The sequence below is a fragment of the Bufo gargarizans genome, chromosome 6 (genome assembly GCF_014858855.1).
Source record: "Bufo gargarizans isolate SCDJY-AF-19 chromosome 6, ASM1485885v1, whole genome shotgun sequence".
NCBI lineage: Eukaryota > Metazoa > Chordata > Amphibia > Anura > Bufonidae > Bufo > Bufo gargarizans.
In genome coordinates, this window is record NC_058085.1 from 329,925,504 (window position 1) to 329,946,641 (window position 21,138).

At 44.6% G+C, this 21,138-nt stretch overlaps 1 protein-coding gene across 1 annotated transcript in view; it reads left to right on the plus strand.

Moving 5' to 3' along the window:
* BTRC (beta-transducin repeat containing E3 ubiquitin protein ligase) overlaps positions 1–21,138 on the plus strand; it is a 141,689-nt gene that overhangs the window by 90,906 nt on the left and 29,645 nt on the right. The window contains exon 3 of the mRNA XM_044299695.1: positions 10,957–11,046. Within this exon, the coding sequence (XP_044155630.1) occupies positions 10,957–11,046 (90 nt within the window). The remainder of the gene's footprint in view (positions 1–10,956; positions 11,047–21,138) is intronic.

The window sequence follows — 21,138 nt, forward strand, 5'->3', positions numbered from 1 at the left end:
CTGTAAATGAATGAAATACAAGTTATATGGAATCATTTCCCACCAACTAAATATCAATCCGCTCAGCCCCCCCCGCTGTATAACATAGTGCAGTCCTATCTGCAGCTTCAGTGTGCGCTCTCCTGACATATCCTAGTAAATAAATGTATTCCCCGTTAAATAAGAATCTTGGAACATCATTATTTTTATTATATATTTTTTTATAACTTTGCATTGTGTAGTCCCTCTGATATTCCCTCTGACTACACCCCCCCCCCCCACACACCCACACACCAAGCAGGTAACACCCAGTTGTACCTTTTTACTCCTACATTTCTAGTAGGAATAACGAAAGGAAATTAGTTGAAAGTGCTCCAGAAGTTATTTTGTAGTGAAGACACAGGGGGGATGTAAATTCAAGTAAATGTTGACTAATTGCCAGTAATGAAATTGATAGCGTAGGTCAAAATCTGTAACTAGTAATTATTTACCAAAAATGTGGAAAACCACAGTATACAAAAATGTCTATCTGTATCCTACATATCTACATCTAATGATCTCTCATATGTATCTATCTACAAAGTCAAGTCACATTATTATGACTATTTCCTACTTTCGATGTCAGAACTCTGTAGCTCATGAAGGGAGTCGCATGTCGTTAACTGGCTTGGTGAGTGTACCGTATTTTCTGGTCTATAAGACGCACAGTAGTATAAGACACACATAGGATTTAGAGGAGGAAAAAATATTTCATCACACCTCAGATCAGAGCGCCCATTCTTCATCAGACCTCTAATTAGATCCCCACGCTCCTTCAGACCTCAGATCAGACCCCCCCAACCTCGATCAGCCTCGGATCAGATCTCAATCAGACCCCCATCAGTGTGTCAGATCAGACCCCCATCAGATTTTAGATCAGACATTAAAAAGTAAGCTTACCTCGCTTGCACTGGAGGGCACTGCCACTCTCCTGTTCCGTGAGTCACCCACCCTGGGCATCATCTGGCCTGCGCTGCACAGCATCAGGTCATAGTGTGCGCTTACACGCACTACGTCCTGACACTGAATGCAGTCAGGACAATGTGCAGCGTCTGGAAGAAGACCCGGAAGGGGGAGTAGAGCCAGCGCAGCACTTCCCTCACTGCACCCTGCACCTCCTGCATTAGCATTCGGACTATAAGACACGCTGCCATTTTCCCCTTCCTTTTGTGCGTCTTATAGAAAAATATGGTATATTGAGTTGCAAAAAGGATGATTATTGGCTTTCGGCTGAGGGTGGCAGTATTTCTGAAACTACTCTCATTGTGAACTGTTTTCGTGCTGCTGTTTTAGGGTCCATTCACACGTCCATTGTTTCTTTCCTGATCTGTTCCGTTTTTTGCTGAAAAGATCTGGACCAGTTCTGTACCCATTCAATTTTAATGGGTCCTGAAAAAAAATCGGACATTGTGCTGTCTGATTTTTTTTTTTTCAGGACCCATTGAAAATGAATGGGTACAGAACAGGTTCAGATCTGTTCCGCAAAAAACGGAACAGATCAGGAAAGAAACAACGGACGTGTGAATGGACCCTTAAATGTGTATCATGAGTGGGCAAATGGCACCATTGTAAATGAGCGACGTGAAAAATGTGGCGCACCACGTGCATTAATGTAAGAGGTGAACATTGGCTACTTAAGTACATGAGAGTGGACGGAGATACTACAGTGGAGCCGCTGACCGCCAAAATGAACTCGGGGGCTACCAGGCGTCTAAAAACAGCAGCTCCGCAAACCTTACTGCGTATGGGGCCACGAATCAGAAGTTGCATCAGAAAGAAAAAGCTTACATTTTCAAGGCAATCTTGGATTTGAACCCCTTCTGATTGGAAAAGGGTTGGCTTCACCGATGAGTGATGTTTTCTGCTTCATCAGACAGATGGATGTTGGCGCGTCGGGTGAGAAACCTCAGAAAAAAAACACCCTGCGACCATTACTGGAAAAACACAAGCTGGAGGTGGCAGTGTTATCATCTGGGGAATGTTTTTGTGGCATTCTCTGGGCCCACTCATCCATGGAGAAGGCTCTCTCAAACGATTTGGGTATGAATCCATCCATGCAGATCACGTAAACCCATACATGCCGATTGTCTTCCCAGGGGTGGTTGGGATCTTCAGGCAAAACAATGCGACGTGTCACATTGCTAGAAATGTCCGTCAGTGGTTAGAAGAGCATGGCCAATACTTCCAAGTACTACCCTGCCCCCCTAATTCCCAATTGAGCATCTGTGGGACCACCTCAATGGTCGTGTTCGCTCTGTGGACCCTCCACCACGCACCCTCCTTAACCTGTGGGATGCTATGCAGTCAAAATGGCTCCAGATACCTGGGACAACCTACCAGGACCTTACTGAGTCACTCCTAGTCCGTCTAGCTGCTGTCCGTGCTGCACATGGAGGTGACTGTATATTAGCTAATGGTCATAATAATGTGACTCGACCGTCTATATCAGGCATGCTCAACCTGCGGCCCTCCAGCTGTTGTAAAACTACAACTCCCACCATGGGCTTCTATAGGCTGATAGCTGTAGGCTGTCCGGGAAGATGGGAGCTGTAGTTTTGCAACAGCTGGAGGGCCGCAGGTTGAGCATGCCTGGTCTATATCGTACATACCTTCACATCTATCTATCTATCTATCTATCTATCTATCCTGTGCAGTCTATCTAATCTTTCCTGCACAGCCCATGCCTCCTTATAATTGATGTGTTTGAGGTCTATAAGCTCCGTCTTGTATATGACTTTTGTTGGAGTACGTTTGGTGTTTCATCTCTGCCGTTCTGGTGTCTTTTTCTCTGTCTGCTGGTAAATGAGTGAGACTCCAGTGATCAATTGCTTTTAGTGTGTTATATGTTTCCCGTGACAAGTAAACCCTCTATTGATTAGCCATTACTGTGTTTGATAATCTTGTGTCATTGAGCGTGTATTGTAAAAGGACAAAAAATAAAATGAAGCTTAGCAATGTTTTTGCCCCAGCAGCTCTCCGAAAATTGAAAATACATTCAAAATTATAGGCAGCTCGGCCAAAGTCATTACATGAAATCGGTATTTGTGTTTGTTAGCATAGCAGATCTCTAGCTGCGCAGCGACAGAGCCCCCATCCTTTTATGTGACGAGGAGGCTGAAGCTGTAATGGGTTTCCTTTATCTCTATGAGGCGTTCTTGTCGCTTCATTTAAAGAGCCAATATGCCAGAAGTACCAGCTAGTCTACAGGAAAGGTCTAGTAGGAACTTGAGAAGTGTAGGTACAATTTTAAGAAGCCCATCGAGCCTTCTCTTGGTCCGAAATACAGAAGACCATTACTCCCCGGATCAGCCAATGTTTTGGGTCCTCCTTGTAGGCTGTTGATGGATCTCGTCTTCTGTGATCACCTATCAGCTCCAGCATTAAATGTGGATTCATTTCTTAGGCTACTTTCACACTTGCGTTGTTAATTCCGGCATTGAGATCTCAATACTGGATTTAAATTGATCCCTTTTGATTTTGTACATCAGGATGCATCCGTTCCGTTAGGATGCAGTTGTGTGAAATCGGAACGGAAAAAAAACGGATCGTCCCTAAATACATTGAAAGTCAATGGGTGACAGATCCGTCTTTTTGCAGTTTTGTGTCCGGTCACAAAACGGAATGCTGCCGGAACGGAAAACATCGGAATGCTGACGGAACGAATCTCTTTCCATTCAGAATGCATGAGGACTAAACGGAAACGTTTCTTCCCGGTATTGAGATCCTCTGCCGGATCTCAGTACTGGAAAACAGCGCAAGTGTGAACGTAGCCTTATGCTGCTTTCACACAGTCAGGTTTTGATCAGTGATTTCCATCACAATCTGGTCAAAAGCACAGAACAGGTGCAAATGTTTCCATGATACCTTATCTAAGTTTAGCCTCAATTCCTGGTTTTGGGTCACAATCACCATTGGAAATCTGATCAATAACCGGACATTGACCAAACACTAGCTGTGTGAAAGCAAGCATAATTTGATTCATAGCTTCAAATCTGTGTGTGTGTAGAGAGAGAGCGATAGATTAGATAGAGGACGCCGTAGATGTAAATGACTAATTTCTGCCTACCTGCAGCTGCCACTAGGGGGAGCCTATTATATACTACGGTACTTTTATTATTGAAGTCAATGAATAGACCGCATGCAACCCTAAGCTCCCCCTACTGGTGGCAGGAAACCGAATGTTAATAATCAGTGACCGTCAGAGCAGCTGGAGACATTTTTTTTTGGAGACGTTCTGCTAGTCATCCGACTGGCTTTCTCACTTTTAAAATTGCTTGAGTGAGAATTCTCCCACATTAAACACTGGAGGTAATGTGTTAATTGCATTTGCATGATTAAAGCTATTAGGTGCGATTAAACTTCCTCGGGAGAGGTGTTAAAGCTGCATTGTAAGAGGCAGACAATAGATGTTGCATCCCCTCAACCTCTGATGCTCCAATCTAACATAAATAGTTTATTTCACACATTATTATTATTTATATGACCTAGATGAATGAGCACCTTTACAGACAAAGCTGTAACTGATTATATACAGTTGCAAGAAAAAGTATGTGAACCCTTTGGAATGATATGGATTTCTGCACAAATTGGTCATAAAATGTGATCTGATCTTCATCTAAGTCACAGCAATAGACAATCACAGTCTGCTTAAACTAATAACACACAAAGAATTAAGTGTTACAATGTTTTTATTGAACACACCATGTAAACATTCACAGTGCAGGTGGAAAAAGTATGTGAACCCTTGGATTTAATAACTGGTTGAACCTCCTTTGGCAGCAATAACTTCAACCAAACCTTTCCTGTAGTTGCAGATCAGACGTGCACAACGGTCAGGAGTAATTCTTGACCATTCTTCTTTACAGAACTGTTTCAGTTCAGCAATATTCTTGGGATGTCTGGTGTGAATCGCTTTCTTGAGGTCATGCCACAGCATCTCAATCGGGTTGAGGTCAGGACTCTGACTGGACCACTCCAGAAGGTGTATTTTCTTCTGTTTAAGCCATTCTGTTGTTGATTTACTTCTATGCTTTGGGTTGTTGTCCTGTTGCAACACCCATCTTCTGTTGAGCTTCAGCTGGTGGACAGATGGCCTTAAGTTCTCCTGCAAAATGTCTTGATAAACTTGGGAATAGATTTTTCCTTCAATGATGGCAATCTGTCCAGGCCCTGACGCAGCAAAGCAGCCCCAAACCATGATGCCCTCACCACCATACTTCACAGTTGAGATGAGGTTTTGAGGTTGGTGTGCTGTGCCTCTTTTTCTCCACACATAGTGTTGTGTGTTTCTTCCAAACAACTCGACTTTGGTTTCATCTGTCCACAGAATATTTTGCCAGTGCTGCTGTGGAACATCCAGGTGCTCTTGTGCAAATTGTAAACGTGCAGCAATGTTTTTGGGACAGCAGTGGCTTCCTCTGTGGTATCCTCCCATGAAATCCATTCTTGTTTAGTGTTTTACGTATCGTAGATTCGCTAACAGGGATGTTAGCATATGCCAGAGACTTTTGTAAGTCTTTAGCTGACACTCTCGGATTCTTCTTCACCTCATTGAGCAGTCTGAGCTGTGCTCTTGCAGACATCTTTACAGGACGGCCACTCCTAGGGAGAGTAGCAGCAGTGCTGAACTTTCTCCATTTATAGACAATTTGTCTTACCGTGGACTGATGAACAGCAAGGCTTTTGGAGATACTTTTATAACCCTTTCCAACTTTAGGCAAGTCCATAATTCTTAATCGTAGGTCTTTTGAGAGCTCTTTTGTGCGAGGCATCATTCACATCAGGCAATGCTTCTTGTGAAAAGCAAACCCAGAACTGGTGTGTGTTTTTTTTATAGGGCAGCGCAGCGCAGCTGTAACCAACACCTCCAATCTCATCTCATTGATTGGACTCCAGTTGGCTGACATCTCACTCAAATTAACTCTTAGAGATGTCATTAGTCTAGGGGTTCACATACTTTTTCCTCCTGCACTGTGAATGTTTACATGGTGTGCTCAATAACAACATGCTAACATTAAATTCTTTGTGTGTTATTAGTTTAAGCAGACTGTGATTGTCTACTGTTGTAACTTAGATGAAGATCAGATCACATTTTATGATCAATTTGTGCAGAAATCCATATCATTCCAAAGGGTTCACATACTCTTTCTTGCAACTGTATGTATAAAATAGAAAAATAATTGGCAAATAATTTCTGGCCTATTTAGCAGCTTAGGCAGGGTACTTGGCTCTCCTTAAGGGGATCAGCCCTGAGTGGGTACTGGAAGTAATTGTACATTGTTTTACCATGGAGCATTGCCAATAAGTCAAAGAGGTATCGCCTAAAAAAAAGAGAACCATCTCACTAGCACCATTTTGTGGAAGTGGTTCCCTTTTGAGTCACAATCCAGCTTTTTAACAAGCCTTGGGATTTGACGAGGGTAAAATAGCCAGGCCAGATATTCATCTGTAGACAGCTGTTTCGGGGTGTTTGCCCCTATCAGTACAGGGTAGGATTCTGGCTGTGCCTTGGAAGAGTACTGACTCTTAAGGGCCCCAGCCTGAAGTGGAGACTTGCTGGAAATGCTTGTCTTCTGCTTTCTCAGGGGATACCTCATTGCATATGACCTATGTACCAAAATTGTGTTGAAAGATCGACATTCACTCTAAAGGGGTCATCCAGCTATTTGAACTTTTTAAACTTTCAATAGCAGCATGTTGTACCTGGTGAATAATTCATACTGCCCTGCTCCCCGCTGCTGTGTGCAGTTCCTTGGGTTCATTCAATTGTCTTCAGTTCCCCATCCTGTAAATTTCTGGACGGACTTTGTCGCATGCACTGCTGCAGCCAATGACTAGCCTTGGTGATGACGTGCCCCCAAGCGCACCTTCACTGCTCGGTCATGTACCACTTGAAGGACATGTCAGAGCTGAGGCCAGTCATTCATAACTGTGGTGCATGTGATCCCATCTGTGCAGGAACATTCTATGTGGGAACTGAAATCTGGTGAAGACAACCCAGGATCCATGGAGCTCATGGGGAGCAGCTAGCTGGGGTGGTGGGTTACGGTTATTTAAGAGAAGAAAGTCCTGGAAAACCCTGGAAAAATGATAATAAATTATGCTTTTTGCTCTATATAATATTTATTTTAACTTTTTTTTTTTATAACGAGAAAGATCCTGACAGTAGCTAGAGTTGGCTTACTTTTTAGTGTACAGAAGCAAAGCTTGTAATCCATATATCAGACCCTTGGTGCCCAGGAAATGCCCTGTATAATAATAACAAGGCTTCTCATGCTGAAAGTCTGTCGCACAAGGAGAATGGGCTGCAGGCCAGAATTCCCCAACACCCTAACCCCGTGCTTGGAATACCTCCTGGATGCCTTCTCATTCCTATTTGCTGTAATTTGTTACAATTTATAGCTCTGATATTCATCTACCAACAGCACAATTGTTGGCTGTTCTTCACTCGATCGGTAAGTAAAGGTTTTGTCTGAAATGTATATTTCATGGGCACTGAACTCTTTACACTGGTTTCAGGACTATATTGCGGTGGGTTCTGCTTGTGGGTCATGTCAAGCAAGCTATACATATTTGTGTCGGTTCTGGTCTACCATCTAATTTTTTGTTCACCTGTCTGCCAATGCCAGGGTTAAAGTAGTAAGGATAAATTTTTTACTTGTCTAGTTTTATTGCCTCCTTGAGATAAGTGGCATTGAGGGTATTGGGACCATCTGCCTGGGCCACCATCAGGCCATGAATGGGCATTCAGATTTTGGGGGATATTGTGCATCTCTGGTAAGTTTTAACACGTGCACTGCCTAAGCTGGGCTGTACCCCTGCTCTGTACCTAACATTAGATACTTGTGTCCTTCTTTTTTTATAATATACTCCTCAACATTTGAAATTGCAACACCATGAAGGAAAAGTTGTGGAATTATGGAAACCACAGGATCGATAGACATGTTAATGATATGTAAATTATAAAAGTGGAAACAAAGTATTCAGAACATCTCGATTTATTAATTATCAAATATGAGCACCAACCGCAGACCTACAAACACTTCCATGGCTTGGTATGCGATCGGTGAGAATAATGGTTGTCTGAAGAATGTTCTGCCACACTTAATGCACTGGGGCACGCAAATCATCAAGATCCGCTGCTGGCTGCTCCCTTTGCCATTGCTGACAAATGAAGTCCCAGATGGACTTGATGGGAGACTAGTCTGGAGATGCTGCAGACCATGATAGCATGTTAGCACGAGGAACATGTGGCCTGGCGTTATTCTTATCGTGAAAGCGCCTTCTGATGGTTTGTGCAAACTCCGTTTTGTTGACCTAGGCCTTGGATGTAACATACAATTTCACTTGTAGTGCAGAATGGATCACTATTAGGGATGAGCGAATCGACTTCGGATGAAACCTCTAAAGTCGATTCGCATAAAACTTAATTCCAATACTGTCTGGAGCAGGAGCTCCGTACAGTATTAGAATGTATTGGCTCTGATGAGCCGAAGTTATTGCTTTGCGAAGTCTCACTAGACTTCGCGTAATAACGTCATAAATTAATTTGTACCGTAAAAAATTTGGTTCCAAGTGGAAAGTCCTTTTAACTAGCAATGAGTGCCGAATCTAAAAGGGGTTGTGCCACTAAGGCTACTTTCACACTAGCATTGTTTGAATCCGACGGGCAATTCCGTCGCCAGAACTGCCCGCAGGATCCGGAAAAACGTGTGAAAATGGATTACATTTTAATCCTGATCAGGATTCTGATCACAATGAAAAAACGGATCCGCCATTTATGGACTTTAACTCTTTTTGCACATTTTTCGCGTTTAACATGCAAAAGCCGGATCCAGTTTGCCGGGACACACTGCGCCGGATCCGGCATTAATGCAAGTCAACGGGAAAAATGCCGGATCGGCGTTCAGTCAAAGTGTTCCGTATTTTTGGCCGGATGTAAAAAAAACAACATGCTACGGTTTTCTGAAAAGCCTGATCAGTAAAAAAGACTGAACTGGATGCATCCTGAACGGATTGCTCTCCATTCAGAATGCATAGGGATAAAACTGATCAGTTATTTTCCGGATTTGAGCCCCTAGGACGGAACTTGGCGACGAGAAAAGAAAAACGCTAGTGTGAAAGTAGCCTAATATAAATGTATCCCACGCAACAGATATCGCTGTTATATCACTTTCCCCAAATACCACCATTTATCAAAACGGTCTTATTCTAAAGTTATCATCGCACCCTGAGGCAAATCTCTTCCGATATTCAGTTGCTGTTGATCGCGTCCTTTAGTGGGGTCTTGTATTAAAGGACGCACATGCTCACAGCGCTTCTTCTCCTTCCCTTCCATACCTACTCCTTTATTTGCAGTGTCGGTTACATTGTCAATTATGGATGAATGGGCAGACAGATAAAAAATGATGAATTTTGCTTTAACAAATGATGGACATTAGCACAAGTTGTGTCTGTTATAAATCAAGTTACAAGGGGCATTTTGAATATATGGAGGTAGAAAATGAACTGGTTAGTGTTAGATGAACACATCTCACTAATTTACTAAATGTTGCCTGGATATATTCCGGCCATAAGCCATGCACTTAGCGGGTGACTGCACTGTTGGCAAGTGCAGACATGTTAGTCATGAGGCACCAGCCCTTCTGTTCCTTCTTTAAGGCTAGTGCCACACAGAGACTGGACAGTTCAGCAGGCGATTGTCAGGAGGAAACCGTTCCTTCCCAGCAATCCCCTGCCTGAGATCTCCTCCACAGTATGAGGAGGAGCAATCACTAATGCCATAGCTCGTTCCCATACAGACTCATATGCCAGCAGCAGAGCCTGTTTAGATGGCACGATCTGCTGCTGGCAAAAATGATTTACGTGCCTACACAAACGATCCAATTACCCGACGAACGAGTGTTTTGTTCATTCATCGGGCATTGGGTGACACCTTTACACCGCCAGATAATTGCTAACGAGCGTTCCTCATTAATAATTATCTGGCGGATTCTCGGCCCGTGTAAAGAGTTTTTCTGTGATTTAACAACTGATGACCTATCCTCAGATACTGATGACTAATCCTAAGGCTCCATTCACACATCTGCAATTCCATTCCGCATTTTGCGGCCCCATTTTGCAACGTGCGGCCCCGACCGGAATTCCAATCCTGAAAAAAATAGAACATGTCCTATTCTTGTCCGCAATAGCGGACAAGAATAGGCATATTCTCTTAGTGCCGGCAATGTGCGGTCCTCAAAATGCGGAGCGCACATTGCCGCTGTCCGTGTTTTGTGGATCCGCAAAACACACACGGATGTGTGAATGGACGCTAATACTGACACCCTGAGCTCCCGCCGATCAGCTCTTTGAGAAGGCATCAGCGCCGTGCGTTGTATAGTATCGCAGCTCAGCCACGTTCACTTCAATGGGGTTGAACTGCACCTAGGCCACGTGACCGATGAATGTGGCGTCACTCGGCCTAGGGAAGGCAGTGCACGCAACTCCCGGTTGTCGGACCCCCACCGATCAGAGACTCATGACCTATCCAGAATATAGGTCATCAGTATTAATATCTCTGAAAACCCCTTTAAGATTGTAATGTCCTTCTGCTACACCACAACTAGTAATAATGAATGTGGTCATGTTGTGGCCTGTAAGTTGCCGTGATGGAAACATGACAGTCATCCGTAATCCAAACCTGCTGGATTTCTTCTTGATCGCATTTACTGTCATGAGGTGTGACGGGCAGCGCACCTTTGAAATCTTAGGGTCGCCTGTCCACAAGTCACCCTGGAGCTCCAGTCTGAGGAGAAATGGTGGTGCCCAGATGTTCCAGTGCAAGGCCTCTACCTTACTCATGTCATATATAGTGATATGCAGCAGTCTAAGGGATGTCTCTCTTGAAGGGCACACGGTTTGCTATAACTGAGTAATTCCTGACCCATTTTTTTGCAGACATACAACAGCTGTGCCAGATTGTGCTTAAACCAAGAAACCGTGTGCTTATCTGGATCTGCCATGAAGACAGAAAGCTGTGTAGTTAAAGTAAGTACGAATTGTCTTCCATGTATACGTTACATTAAGACTTGCCTTGTCCTAGCACTTTCTGGAAAGCACGTGGTTACTGCACGGACTCTGCATACACAAATACTGACGCTTCTTGGCATTCTTCGAGGGTTTTTCTAGGACTAACATACTGATGACCTAGCTTCAGGATGGGTCATCAGTATCAGACTGGCAGGGATCCGACTCCTGACTCTCCACCAATCAGCTCTTTTGGTGCCAGACCTAGACACAAGTACTCCTCTCCATAAACTGTGTAGTGACCACGGCAGGTTAGAGCAGTGCTCCCATTCACTTCCGTGGAAGCAGTGGTGCAGTAACCAGGCAGGCCACTACGTGGTGCCTGTGCCAAACTGGTGGATTAGCGGGGTTATCAGGAGTCAGATCTGCCAATCTGATATTGATGTCCCATCCTAAAGATGGGTAGTTTCAGTGCCCGGTTATGGTGTCAAAGCTGGTAGATGGACCCCCACTGGTCCATCTTAAGGATAGGTCATTAGTTAGGTAGTCCTCGAAAATCAAGAATTAATCTTAGGCCAAATTCACATGAGCGCAGGAAGTCTGGTAAACACGCTGTGTGTGACGGCTGTATTTCCCAGACTGAACACTGCTTCTCTGAACCGAATGCACAGTATCCTAATGATTTGTGATGCTGCGTGTTTGTGTCTGGTTGTGGGTCTTCTGTGCGGTGTTGACATAATGCTGTGAGTACCGTACAGAAGACCTATCGTCAGACAAACACACAGCATCATAAGTCATTGTGATTCTGTGAGGTCAGTGCAGAGGAGCAGTGTTCAGTCTGGGAAATACAACCATCATTCGGTGCAAGTTTACTGGATAGGCTTAGAGTGGATTCATGATATTCTGGCATTCTTCTACTGTAGGCAGAGCCTGGAATCTACTCCACCGACTTTTTCCCTGCCAGCAGCTGGTGAGTGACTGGGTCGAGTTCAGGAGTTCAAGCTGCCCTCCCTCCCACGACTTCCTCCTCTTGCTGGCCCCCAGTGTCTTCTGGATCGGAGGCCAGCGAGGGGAGGAAGTGGTTGCCAAAAGGAACCTTCAGGAGCAGGCTGCAGGAGATGGGGAAGGTGAAGACAGAGGGACCAGAAGGAAGGGGCGGAGCATGAGAGATGCGCAGAAAGACAACGGGGCAGTGAAGAGGATAGAGGCTGCAGTTGAATAGAATGAGCGAGAAGGACAGAAAGAAGTAAGACCTGGTGGTGCATGGGAGATGGTGAGGAAAGCAGGGACTGGAACTATTATGTTAAATGGCTGGCACTAGTTAAGGCCACTTTCACACTTGCGTTTGGTGCGGATCCATCATGGATCTGCACAGACTGAACCGTTCAGATAATACAACCGTCTGTATCCGTTCAGAACGGATCTGTTTGTATTATCTTTAACATGACCAAGACTGATCCGTCTTGAAGACCATTGAAAGTCAATGGAGGACGGATCCGTTTTCTATTGTGCCAGATTGTGTCAGAGAAAACTGATTCGTCCCCATTGACTTACATTGGCTCAGTTTCGTCAGACGGACACCTAAACGCTCGAAAGCGAAATGGAGACGGAACAGAGGCAAACTGATGCATTCTGAGCGGATCCTTTTCCATTCAGAATGTATTAGGGCAAAACTGATCCGTTTTGGACCGCTTGTGAGAGCCCATGATGGTTCTGACAAACGTAAAGCCAAAATGCCAGTGTGAAAGTAGCCTAATGGGTGGCTGGTAGTTTGTGGATGGCACTAGTTGGTGGGTGGCTGCTAGTTTGACTGCTATTGACAACTGTTGTACAAAACCAAAACGAATAGCGCCATGGCTTTGTACAACAGTAGCCAAATAGTAGTGCCAGCCACAAAGTAACAGCCACCCATTAACTAGTGCCAGACATTTAGCAATGTCTATAATAAAGCTCTTGCCATATATTATTAGTATTAAACCCTTAACCTCTCACTGTCTTTGGATGGCGGGTGGTGCAGGTCTTTAGTCTGCAGCAACGTCTTTTGGCATGGCTGCAGGTGAGGGTTGGATTAAGGGCTGCGGCGCACTCCTGTGCTAAGAACCGTCACAGCTGGGGTCAGAGGAAGCTCCAATCCAGGCTGTTAAGTTGTCACTGTCCATACCATAGCATGATAACAGGGGGCTCCCTCTCTGAGAGCCAGCAGCATAGGGGAATGTGATACTCATGAACCCCAGTGTTGCCATTATGTGAGATAAATGATGGGGGTCACTTATTAAGGTGAGGAACATTGTTTTATTACTTTAGTACCTTCATGTGGTTCACAAAAATAGTAAGTGACCCCATCAAGTACCTCCTGACATAATTGACTACAGGTGTAGGGACATAATGAGGTTACTTACTATGTGAGGGACAAGGAGGTTCAAAATTAATACGGTAACACCATGTTCCTTACATTAAGGGCTCATTCACATTTCCATATGAATGAGTCCGCAGCCATTCCACAATTTAGCGTAACGGGTGCGGACCCATTCATTTCAATGGGGCCGCAAAAGATGCAGACAGCACAACGTGTGCTGTCCGCATCTGTTGTTCCATTCCACGGCCCCGCAAAAAATATAGAGCATGTCCTATTCTTGTCGGCAATCAGACAAGAATAGGCATTTTCTATATAGCACCAGCCTTCGCACACGGCACGGTCGTGTGAATACACCCTAATAGTAAGGAAGCTTGGCGAAGTATTGCTTCCGTATCGAGAATTGTGATACTGTGCTTAGTATTGGAATTTAAGTCCAAGTTCTGGTATTGTAACAATCCTCATTCGCACCTGACGAATTGAATGCATGGCTGATGGTCATCTTTACATATAAACAGTTTTATGAACACATTTTATTAATTATTTTGTTAGAACATTTACATTTGAGTCTTCTCAGTATTTGCCACTGGAAGTGCAATTATATGACAATTATTAAAGGGGTTGTCCAGGACTTTATTTTGATTGCCTATCCTAAGATAGGTCATCAGTATCTGACCCGCGGGGATCCGACTCCCAGCATCTCTGTAGCTCTGACACTACACTGCTCGGTCCACATGTCAGATATGCGATCATCCGACAAATGAGTGGTTTGTTCTTTTGTCGAGTGATCAGCGAGCCAATGGTCGGGAACAAGTGCTTGTATGAACGTTCGTTCCTGATAATTGAACCAAAACTTGGCTTGTGTCAAAGGTCCCTTAGGCTTAGAGATCAAATCTCTCAGGGCTCCTTGCACGGACCTTGCACTAGTGATCTACATTGTTCTTACATCCGATTATAAAAACTAGCTGATCTATTAAGAACTGTAAAACGTAGATGACGTGTCAGGGAGGTGTCTGACAACAAGCTTGTCGGCCGATTCCCATGGTGACATCACTTCAGCTATGGACTATAATACAGACTACAACTCGAGACCAGTGCAAGATAAGTAACGTAATGTATCTGTACCATTGTATTCAGAGGTGGACATATACTGGATTTTAAAGGACATTTCCATCTAATAAAAATCTGTTCTCATCGGTTAGAGTTATTTTCCCAGGATACCTCATGCATCCCTAAATAACTCTGGTTCCCACGCTTTCTGATCAGGCTGTTGCCAATCCAAACATCTTTTGAAGGAACCTGAGAAAAATTACTTTTAATCCATATGCAAACAAGAAATGGATCAAGTGCACAAGGTCGGGCTTATGCCACTTTGTGCACCCTTGTCCCTCCTGCTTTCTTTGCCCTCCCTTTCTTGATTGGCAGAGCCAGGAGCTGTAGAGCAGGAGGACTATGCAGGAGCCTGGCCCTGAGAAGCAGAAGTAGGGGCTGACAGAGGAAGCGGGGGTGAACGGAGAGGCTTGGAGTGCCAAGGTGCACTTAACTCCTCATTTGCATATGGGTTAAAAGTACTTTTCCTCCAGAATGAAGCAGCAAATCGCTAAGTGAAAGTTCTCATTGCATTAGAGCCGATCTAGTCCTACAAGGCATGGTGCCCGGTTTAATAGTGAATTTCTTGGTGAGCATTTGTCACTGTGATCGACCCTATAAAGCCAGGCATACTGCCTGGTATGGTTGATCATGGTAAGTTCATCGACCCCTCACTTGCTGCAATCGGATGTTCCTTTACAAAAAAGTATACATTTTATTATTATGCTAATGAGGTGCTTGTAGCACCGAAGGCTAGTCTAACCCCTCGGAGCACCACATCACCTCCTCCTCTCTCCGTTTGCCACTCCCCTTCTCCCACAAGGGGCAGGGGCAAGACCAGAGGAGTGGCTTTGTAAACAGCCATGGAAAGACAGGGTATTATAGGCCACAATAGAAAACTGATCCGTCTCCCATTGACTTTCAATGGAGTTCATGACGGATCCGTCTTGGCTATGTTACAGATAATGCAAACTGGTCCGTTCATGACGGATGCATGCGGTTGTATTATTGTAACGGATGCGTTTTTGCAGATCCATGAGTGTGAAAGTTGCCTAACTCGAAAATGCGGGAATGTTGGTCTCAAAATGCTAAGTGTGAACTAGGCCTTCAACAGTCCTGGAGACAGTATATTGCAATTATTGCAGATATAAAACTCTAGCATTGCCCATAGCAGCTGCCTTAAATTATTATTATTTTTGTTTTGTTTTTAGTTTTCCTTTTGTAATGACTGACTTTGCTGCCATTTGTACTAGGAACTCTCCAAGTGGATAATCTGAGCCTTGTGTATTGGAGGGCCTGCGGGGCAGCGCACAAGCTTCTGTCTTTCGGTTCTTTTAGTCCTTGCACCATGCAGGATATAACTGAGCATGTGTGTCCACCTCGCTGAGATGGACAGAGAAATTAGAAAATGAACAAACAGCAGGAGGCGCTATACTAATTTCAGTAAATAAGTCAGCAACTATAATACATTTTTAATTACATGGAGTTACAGAAGTATTCACATCCAGGTGCTGTTTTTTAGAAAAATATTGAATATTTGTCTCTGGACAAACCCTTGAAGTGTGTTTGGCGCACAGTGTTGCATCTTATCGAGGTTTTCCAACCCCCAATCCCAAATTACTTCCCGCCAGGAATGTGTGTAAAATTGAGATAAAAAGCTACTCTTGAAAGCAGCTCCACTCCAACACCGCGGTCTCTTTCTGGTGGGCTAACACTGTAACAGTATGATGTCCCATCTGTGGTCACCACTAAATTCAGTGGTGACGTATTCCCGAGCGGTCAAGGAGGCCCATGACGCAGAGTCCGGTTATGTAATTTTTATGTTCATACTCTCTTGCATTCCAACACTGTGCTCCACCAAGCCAGCAGTAAAATACATTGAGAAGACTCCTCTTTTAGTCCTCTCCACTATCTGTGTGAGCTTCGGAGTCCTCTCAATGTCAGAGCACAGCATCGGAATGGAAGGAAGTATGAAGAGAAAAATGACATAACCTGACTCGGCGTCACTTACAATATTCACGCTTACTCTAGTGTAGGGGATGTTTTGGAGTTGATGGATTTCCTTTAAAGGGGTTATTCCATGGTTGATGTAAAAAATCAGACACCATATAGTACATGACAATACCTTTCTAACAAAGCTAGAACCAGCGCTGTACCGCACATGGGTCAGAGATCTCCAAATTCGCAGCGCCAATTGCTCTGCTAGATTATCTTCAGCCTGGGCGCTCAAGTGGGTGTGCCCTTTCTGCTGCAGCTCTCTCCCTGTAACTGCCACAGCTTCTAACAGAACACATGGCTGGTGGCAGTTGAAGATTTAAACTGAGCACGTTCCACCAGCATAGTGAGACGGACCAAAAAATAAGAAAAAGAACAAACAGCAGGTGGCGCTATACAGATACATTTTATTGAATAACTCGGCGGCTATACCAAATTTTTAATTACTTGCAAATAGAAAACTATTCAGAATAGGGCTAAAACGATTACTTGAATTAATCGATTAACTTGACACAAAAAAATCCTCTAATCAATCGAATCGATGATTTGTTTGTGCCATGTGACCACAGACTGAGTGAAGAGCTTGCTATTACTCGCGCTCCGTGGTCAACCGCCTGCTCGAACAACGCTTAACTGGATCCTGACGACACGTCGTCAGGACATTTTAGTTCACTGGTGCAGCGGCTGGGCACAGCTAGGAGGGGCATTGGGGGAGGAGCTGATGGCACTGGGGTGGGGGGGGAGAGCTGAAGGCACTGGGGAAATGGAGCTGCTGGAACGGGGGGGGAGCTGATGGCACTGGGGAGAACGGAGCTGATGCACTTGGGCTGATCGCACGGGGGGAACGAAGGGTGTTGGGGACTGAGGGCAGGGGGTCTGAGTTTTTATAAAGGAAAGCAGTTTATTAATTCATTTTTTCCTATTAGAGTACTCGATCGTAAAAATAATCAGTAGATTACTCTATTTAAAAAAAATCGTTTACTGCAGCCCTAATTCAGATCCAGGTGCTGTTTTGAGAAATGTGGAATGTGTTTTGTGATGCAGCTCCTTCAACGTCCGTGCCCATACACTTTCATTCTGTAATTAGCCATAGTCCTTCTTCAGATATCTGAATGGCTGGCTCTCTGTGTGCCAGCGTTCATCGCCCTGCTCCAATATCCACTTTTATTTAATGAATTTTAATAGCGTGGTTGTTTAGATGGGAGAATTATATCTACAGGACGGCAGATATTTCAGCTGAGATTATGCTGAAGCAGTATGATTGTGGCGTGAGGAGAGCCATGCTGTTTAATGAGCGCCAAGTCCTTTTCTCGTAAGTGATAGTAAACATTTTCTCCAAGAATTACGACTGAGCGTGAACTGTGTAACCACTCCACGTTTCGAGCACTTTGCTGTACCAGCCATTACAGGCAATTAAAGGGGAAAACATATTGTAAACAATCGGATTATTTCGTTCAAACCTATTTTTCGGCTTGTGCGCCCCTCAGATGTATGTGAGCGTTTAACGTTGCCGGTGCCACGCAGATGTTGTGTCTTGTGAGACAGAGCACAGGCTTCTTCCCTCTGGTATCGAGAAGAAAACACAATGCAATGCATGGATCGTTGAGTGGAGTCCTACTAATGAGAGGGAAGCATAGTCCCACATTACATTACGCTTTTTTTATTTCACACTTGTCCATGGCGGAAATACTAAAATTAAAATTTACATTAAACTAAGGGTTAAAAAATTGTCGATCATTCCAAAGTTGTCCTCTTCAGTGATGTGTCCTTGTAAGTTTCTCTTCACCTGTCACCTGGTGGGGAAGAGATTCAGAATGGCAATCACTATCCATTGGGCAGGGTAAGTACTGATCTGCAGACAGAACAGGGGGGGAGGCTTCTGCTACAGCCGCTTGTCCTACAGACACCGGACAATGGGGGGAAATAGCTGAGCTCCTGGGACACACAGAGAAGATTTCCTTATATTAATAGGATACAAAATGGGATGGCTTTTACTTAGGACTCGGGCACACGACCACAGTTTTGTGTCCGCACTCGAGCCGCATTTTTTGTGGGTCCGATGTAGACTTCAATGGGGTCGCAAAAGATGCGGACAGCACTCCGTGTGCTGTCTGCATGTCTGTTCCGCGGCCCTGCAAAAAAATAAATAAATAGAACATGCCCTATTCTTATAGAATAAATAAATAGAATATGCCCAAGGATTGAACTGCGGTTCCGTTCCACAAATTGCAGAACGCATACTGCCGGCATCCATGTTTTGCAGATCCACAATTTGCGGACCGTAAAACGGAAACAGTTGTGTGCATGAGGCCTTAAATCGTTTTAAGCCTTTTCTGCGGTCCTGGTCCCAGATCGTTATCTCAGGATTTTTCCAGAGTTTACTACACTCCTCATCATTGAAATTGCAACACCGAGAAGGAAAAGTCATACATTTTTGGAAATCCCAAGGTCCGAAGACATGTTAATGGATTTGTCTCACATCAGCAAATTTATTTTTCATGTGGAGACAGTTCATACAAGGCACATACTAATGTATTGTGATTGTCTATATTGCCTCCTTTGCTGGCTAGATTCATTTTTCCATCACATTATACACTGCCTGTTTCTAGGGGTTGCGATCATCTGCAGTCCAACATTGATAGTTTTGCTTGCACACTATAGGAAAAAAAACGCCGGCCTTTCTGGTGACCGTGGGAGCTCACATAGACAGGCATGTGCAACAGCTACCATCCCAATCACCTCGTATCTGTCCTGTGGCTGTAATCCCTGTATATGAGCAGTGTATAATGTAATGGAAAAATGTATTAAGCCCTCAAAGGAGGCTATATGGACAATCACAATACATTAGTAAGTGCCACTGCCTTGTATTAACTTTCTCTACATGATAAATGCCATTTGCTGAAGTGAGACAACCCCTTTAATGGTATACAAATGCTTCAAAATGAAAACAGAATATTCAAAACATCTTAATTTATTCAGTATCGAATATGAGTGCCGCGAGCAGAAATGGCAGCCTATCAGTAAAGTTAGGGCTCTTTCACACTTGCATTGTTCTGTTCCGGCATAGAGTTCCGTCGTCGGGGCTCTATGCCGGAAGAATCCTGATCAGGATTATCCCAATGCATTCTGAATGGAGAGAAATCCGTTCAGGATGCATCAGGATGTCTTCAGTTCCGGACCGGAACGTTTTTTGGCCGGAGAAAATACCGCAGCATGCTGCGCTTTTTGCTCCAGCCAAAAATCCTGAAGACTTGCCGCAAGGAATTAATGCCCATTGAAAGGCATTGATCCGGATCCGGCCTTAAGCTAAACGTCGTTTCGGTGCATTGCCGGATCCGACGTTTAGCTTTTTCTGAATGGTTACCATGGCTGCCGGGACGATAAGTCCTGGCAGCTATGGTAAAGTGTAGTGGGGAGCGGGGGAGCAGTATACTTGCCATCCGTGCGGCTCCCGGGGCGCTTCAGAGTGACGTCAGGGCGCCCCACGCGCATGGATGATGTGATCGCTTGGCACGTCATCCATGCGAATGGGGCGCTCTGACGTCATTCTGGAGCGCCCCGGGAGCCGCACGGACGGTAAGTATACTGCTCCCCACTACTACTATGGCAACCAGGACCTAAATAGCGTCCTGGCTGCCATAGTAACACTGAACGCATTTTGAAGACTGATCAGTCTTCAAATGCTTTCAGTTCACTTGCGTTTTTCCAGATCCGGCGTGTAATTCCGGCAAATGTAGTACACGACGCATCCGGACAACGCAAGTGTGAAAGAGGCCTTATTTATGATTGTCTGTGGAATGTTCTGCCATACCAAATGCTCTTGGGCATGTAAATCATGAAGATCCGAGGCTGGCAGCTCCCTATAATTTTTGACCGATGACATCCCAGATGTGCTCGATGGGAGGCTAGTCCAGAGATGCTGCAGACCATGGTAGGATGTTTAGGTCACGCAGGCTGCTCAAAGTAGCTCAAGCAACATGTGGCCTGGTGTTGTCTGATTGAAAAATGGTTCCTGGGACACTTTGGAGAAATGGCCATACCACTGGTTCCACAAGTAAATGAATGTAACCTCTGAGCTGTTAGTGTACCTGAAATGAAGACTAAAGGAGTCCATCTACCGTACACTATGCCACCCCACACCATAATCCGGGTAGTAGAGGCAGTGTGACAATCCAATGTGAAGGCATCTTTATGGCATTGCCCATGTGGTCTCCAGACCAATCTCCGGCTATCATGGCAATCAAGACAAAAGCATGACTCATTGCTGAAGAGGATAGACCTCCATTGCTGTCTTGCTGTGCACCATAGCATTTGAAAGCGGTGGTGTGAGTTCAATGGAAAACCTGTAGCTGGACGCCTGGCTCGTAGGCCAATGTTGTGAATAACAATTTCTGATGGTCTGTGTAGACACAGTTTGCCACCCTAAGCTTGAGATGTGACATCCATTTTCACTTGCAGTACAGAATGGATCACCACAGGTCATTCTTCTAATCAAAATTGTCTTTGTGCACCTATTGCTGTCATTACAATCAATGTTGAACAATGCTGACATCTCGGCCTAGACGCTTAGAGATCTGCCGGAGTGTCTCTCAGTCCAAGGATTCTGTCCCTCTAAGTTTGCGATAAATGGTGATAACTGGCACGTTGACTAACAGGAGGCATCGCACAATCATCCC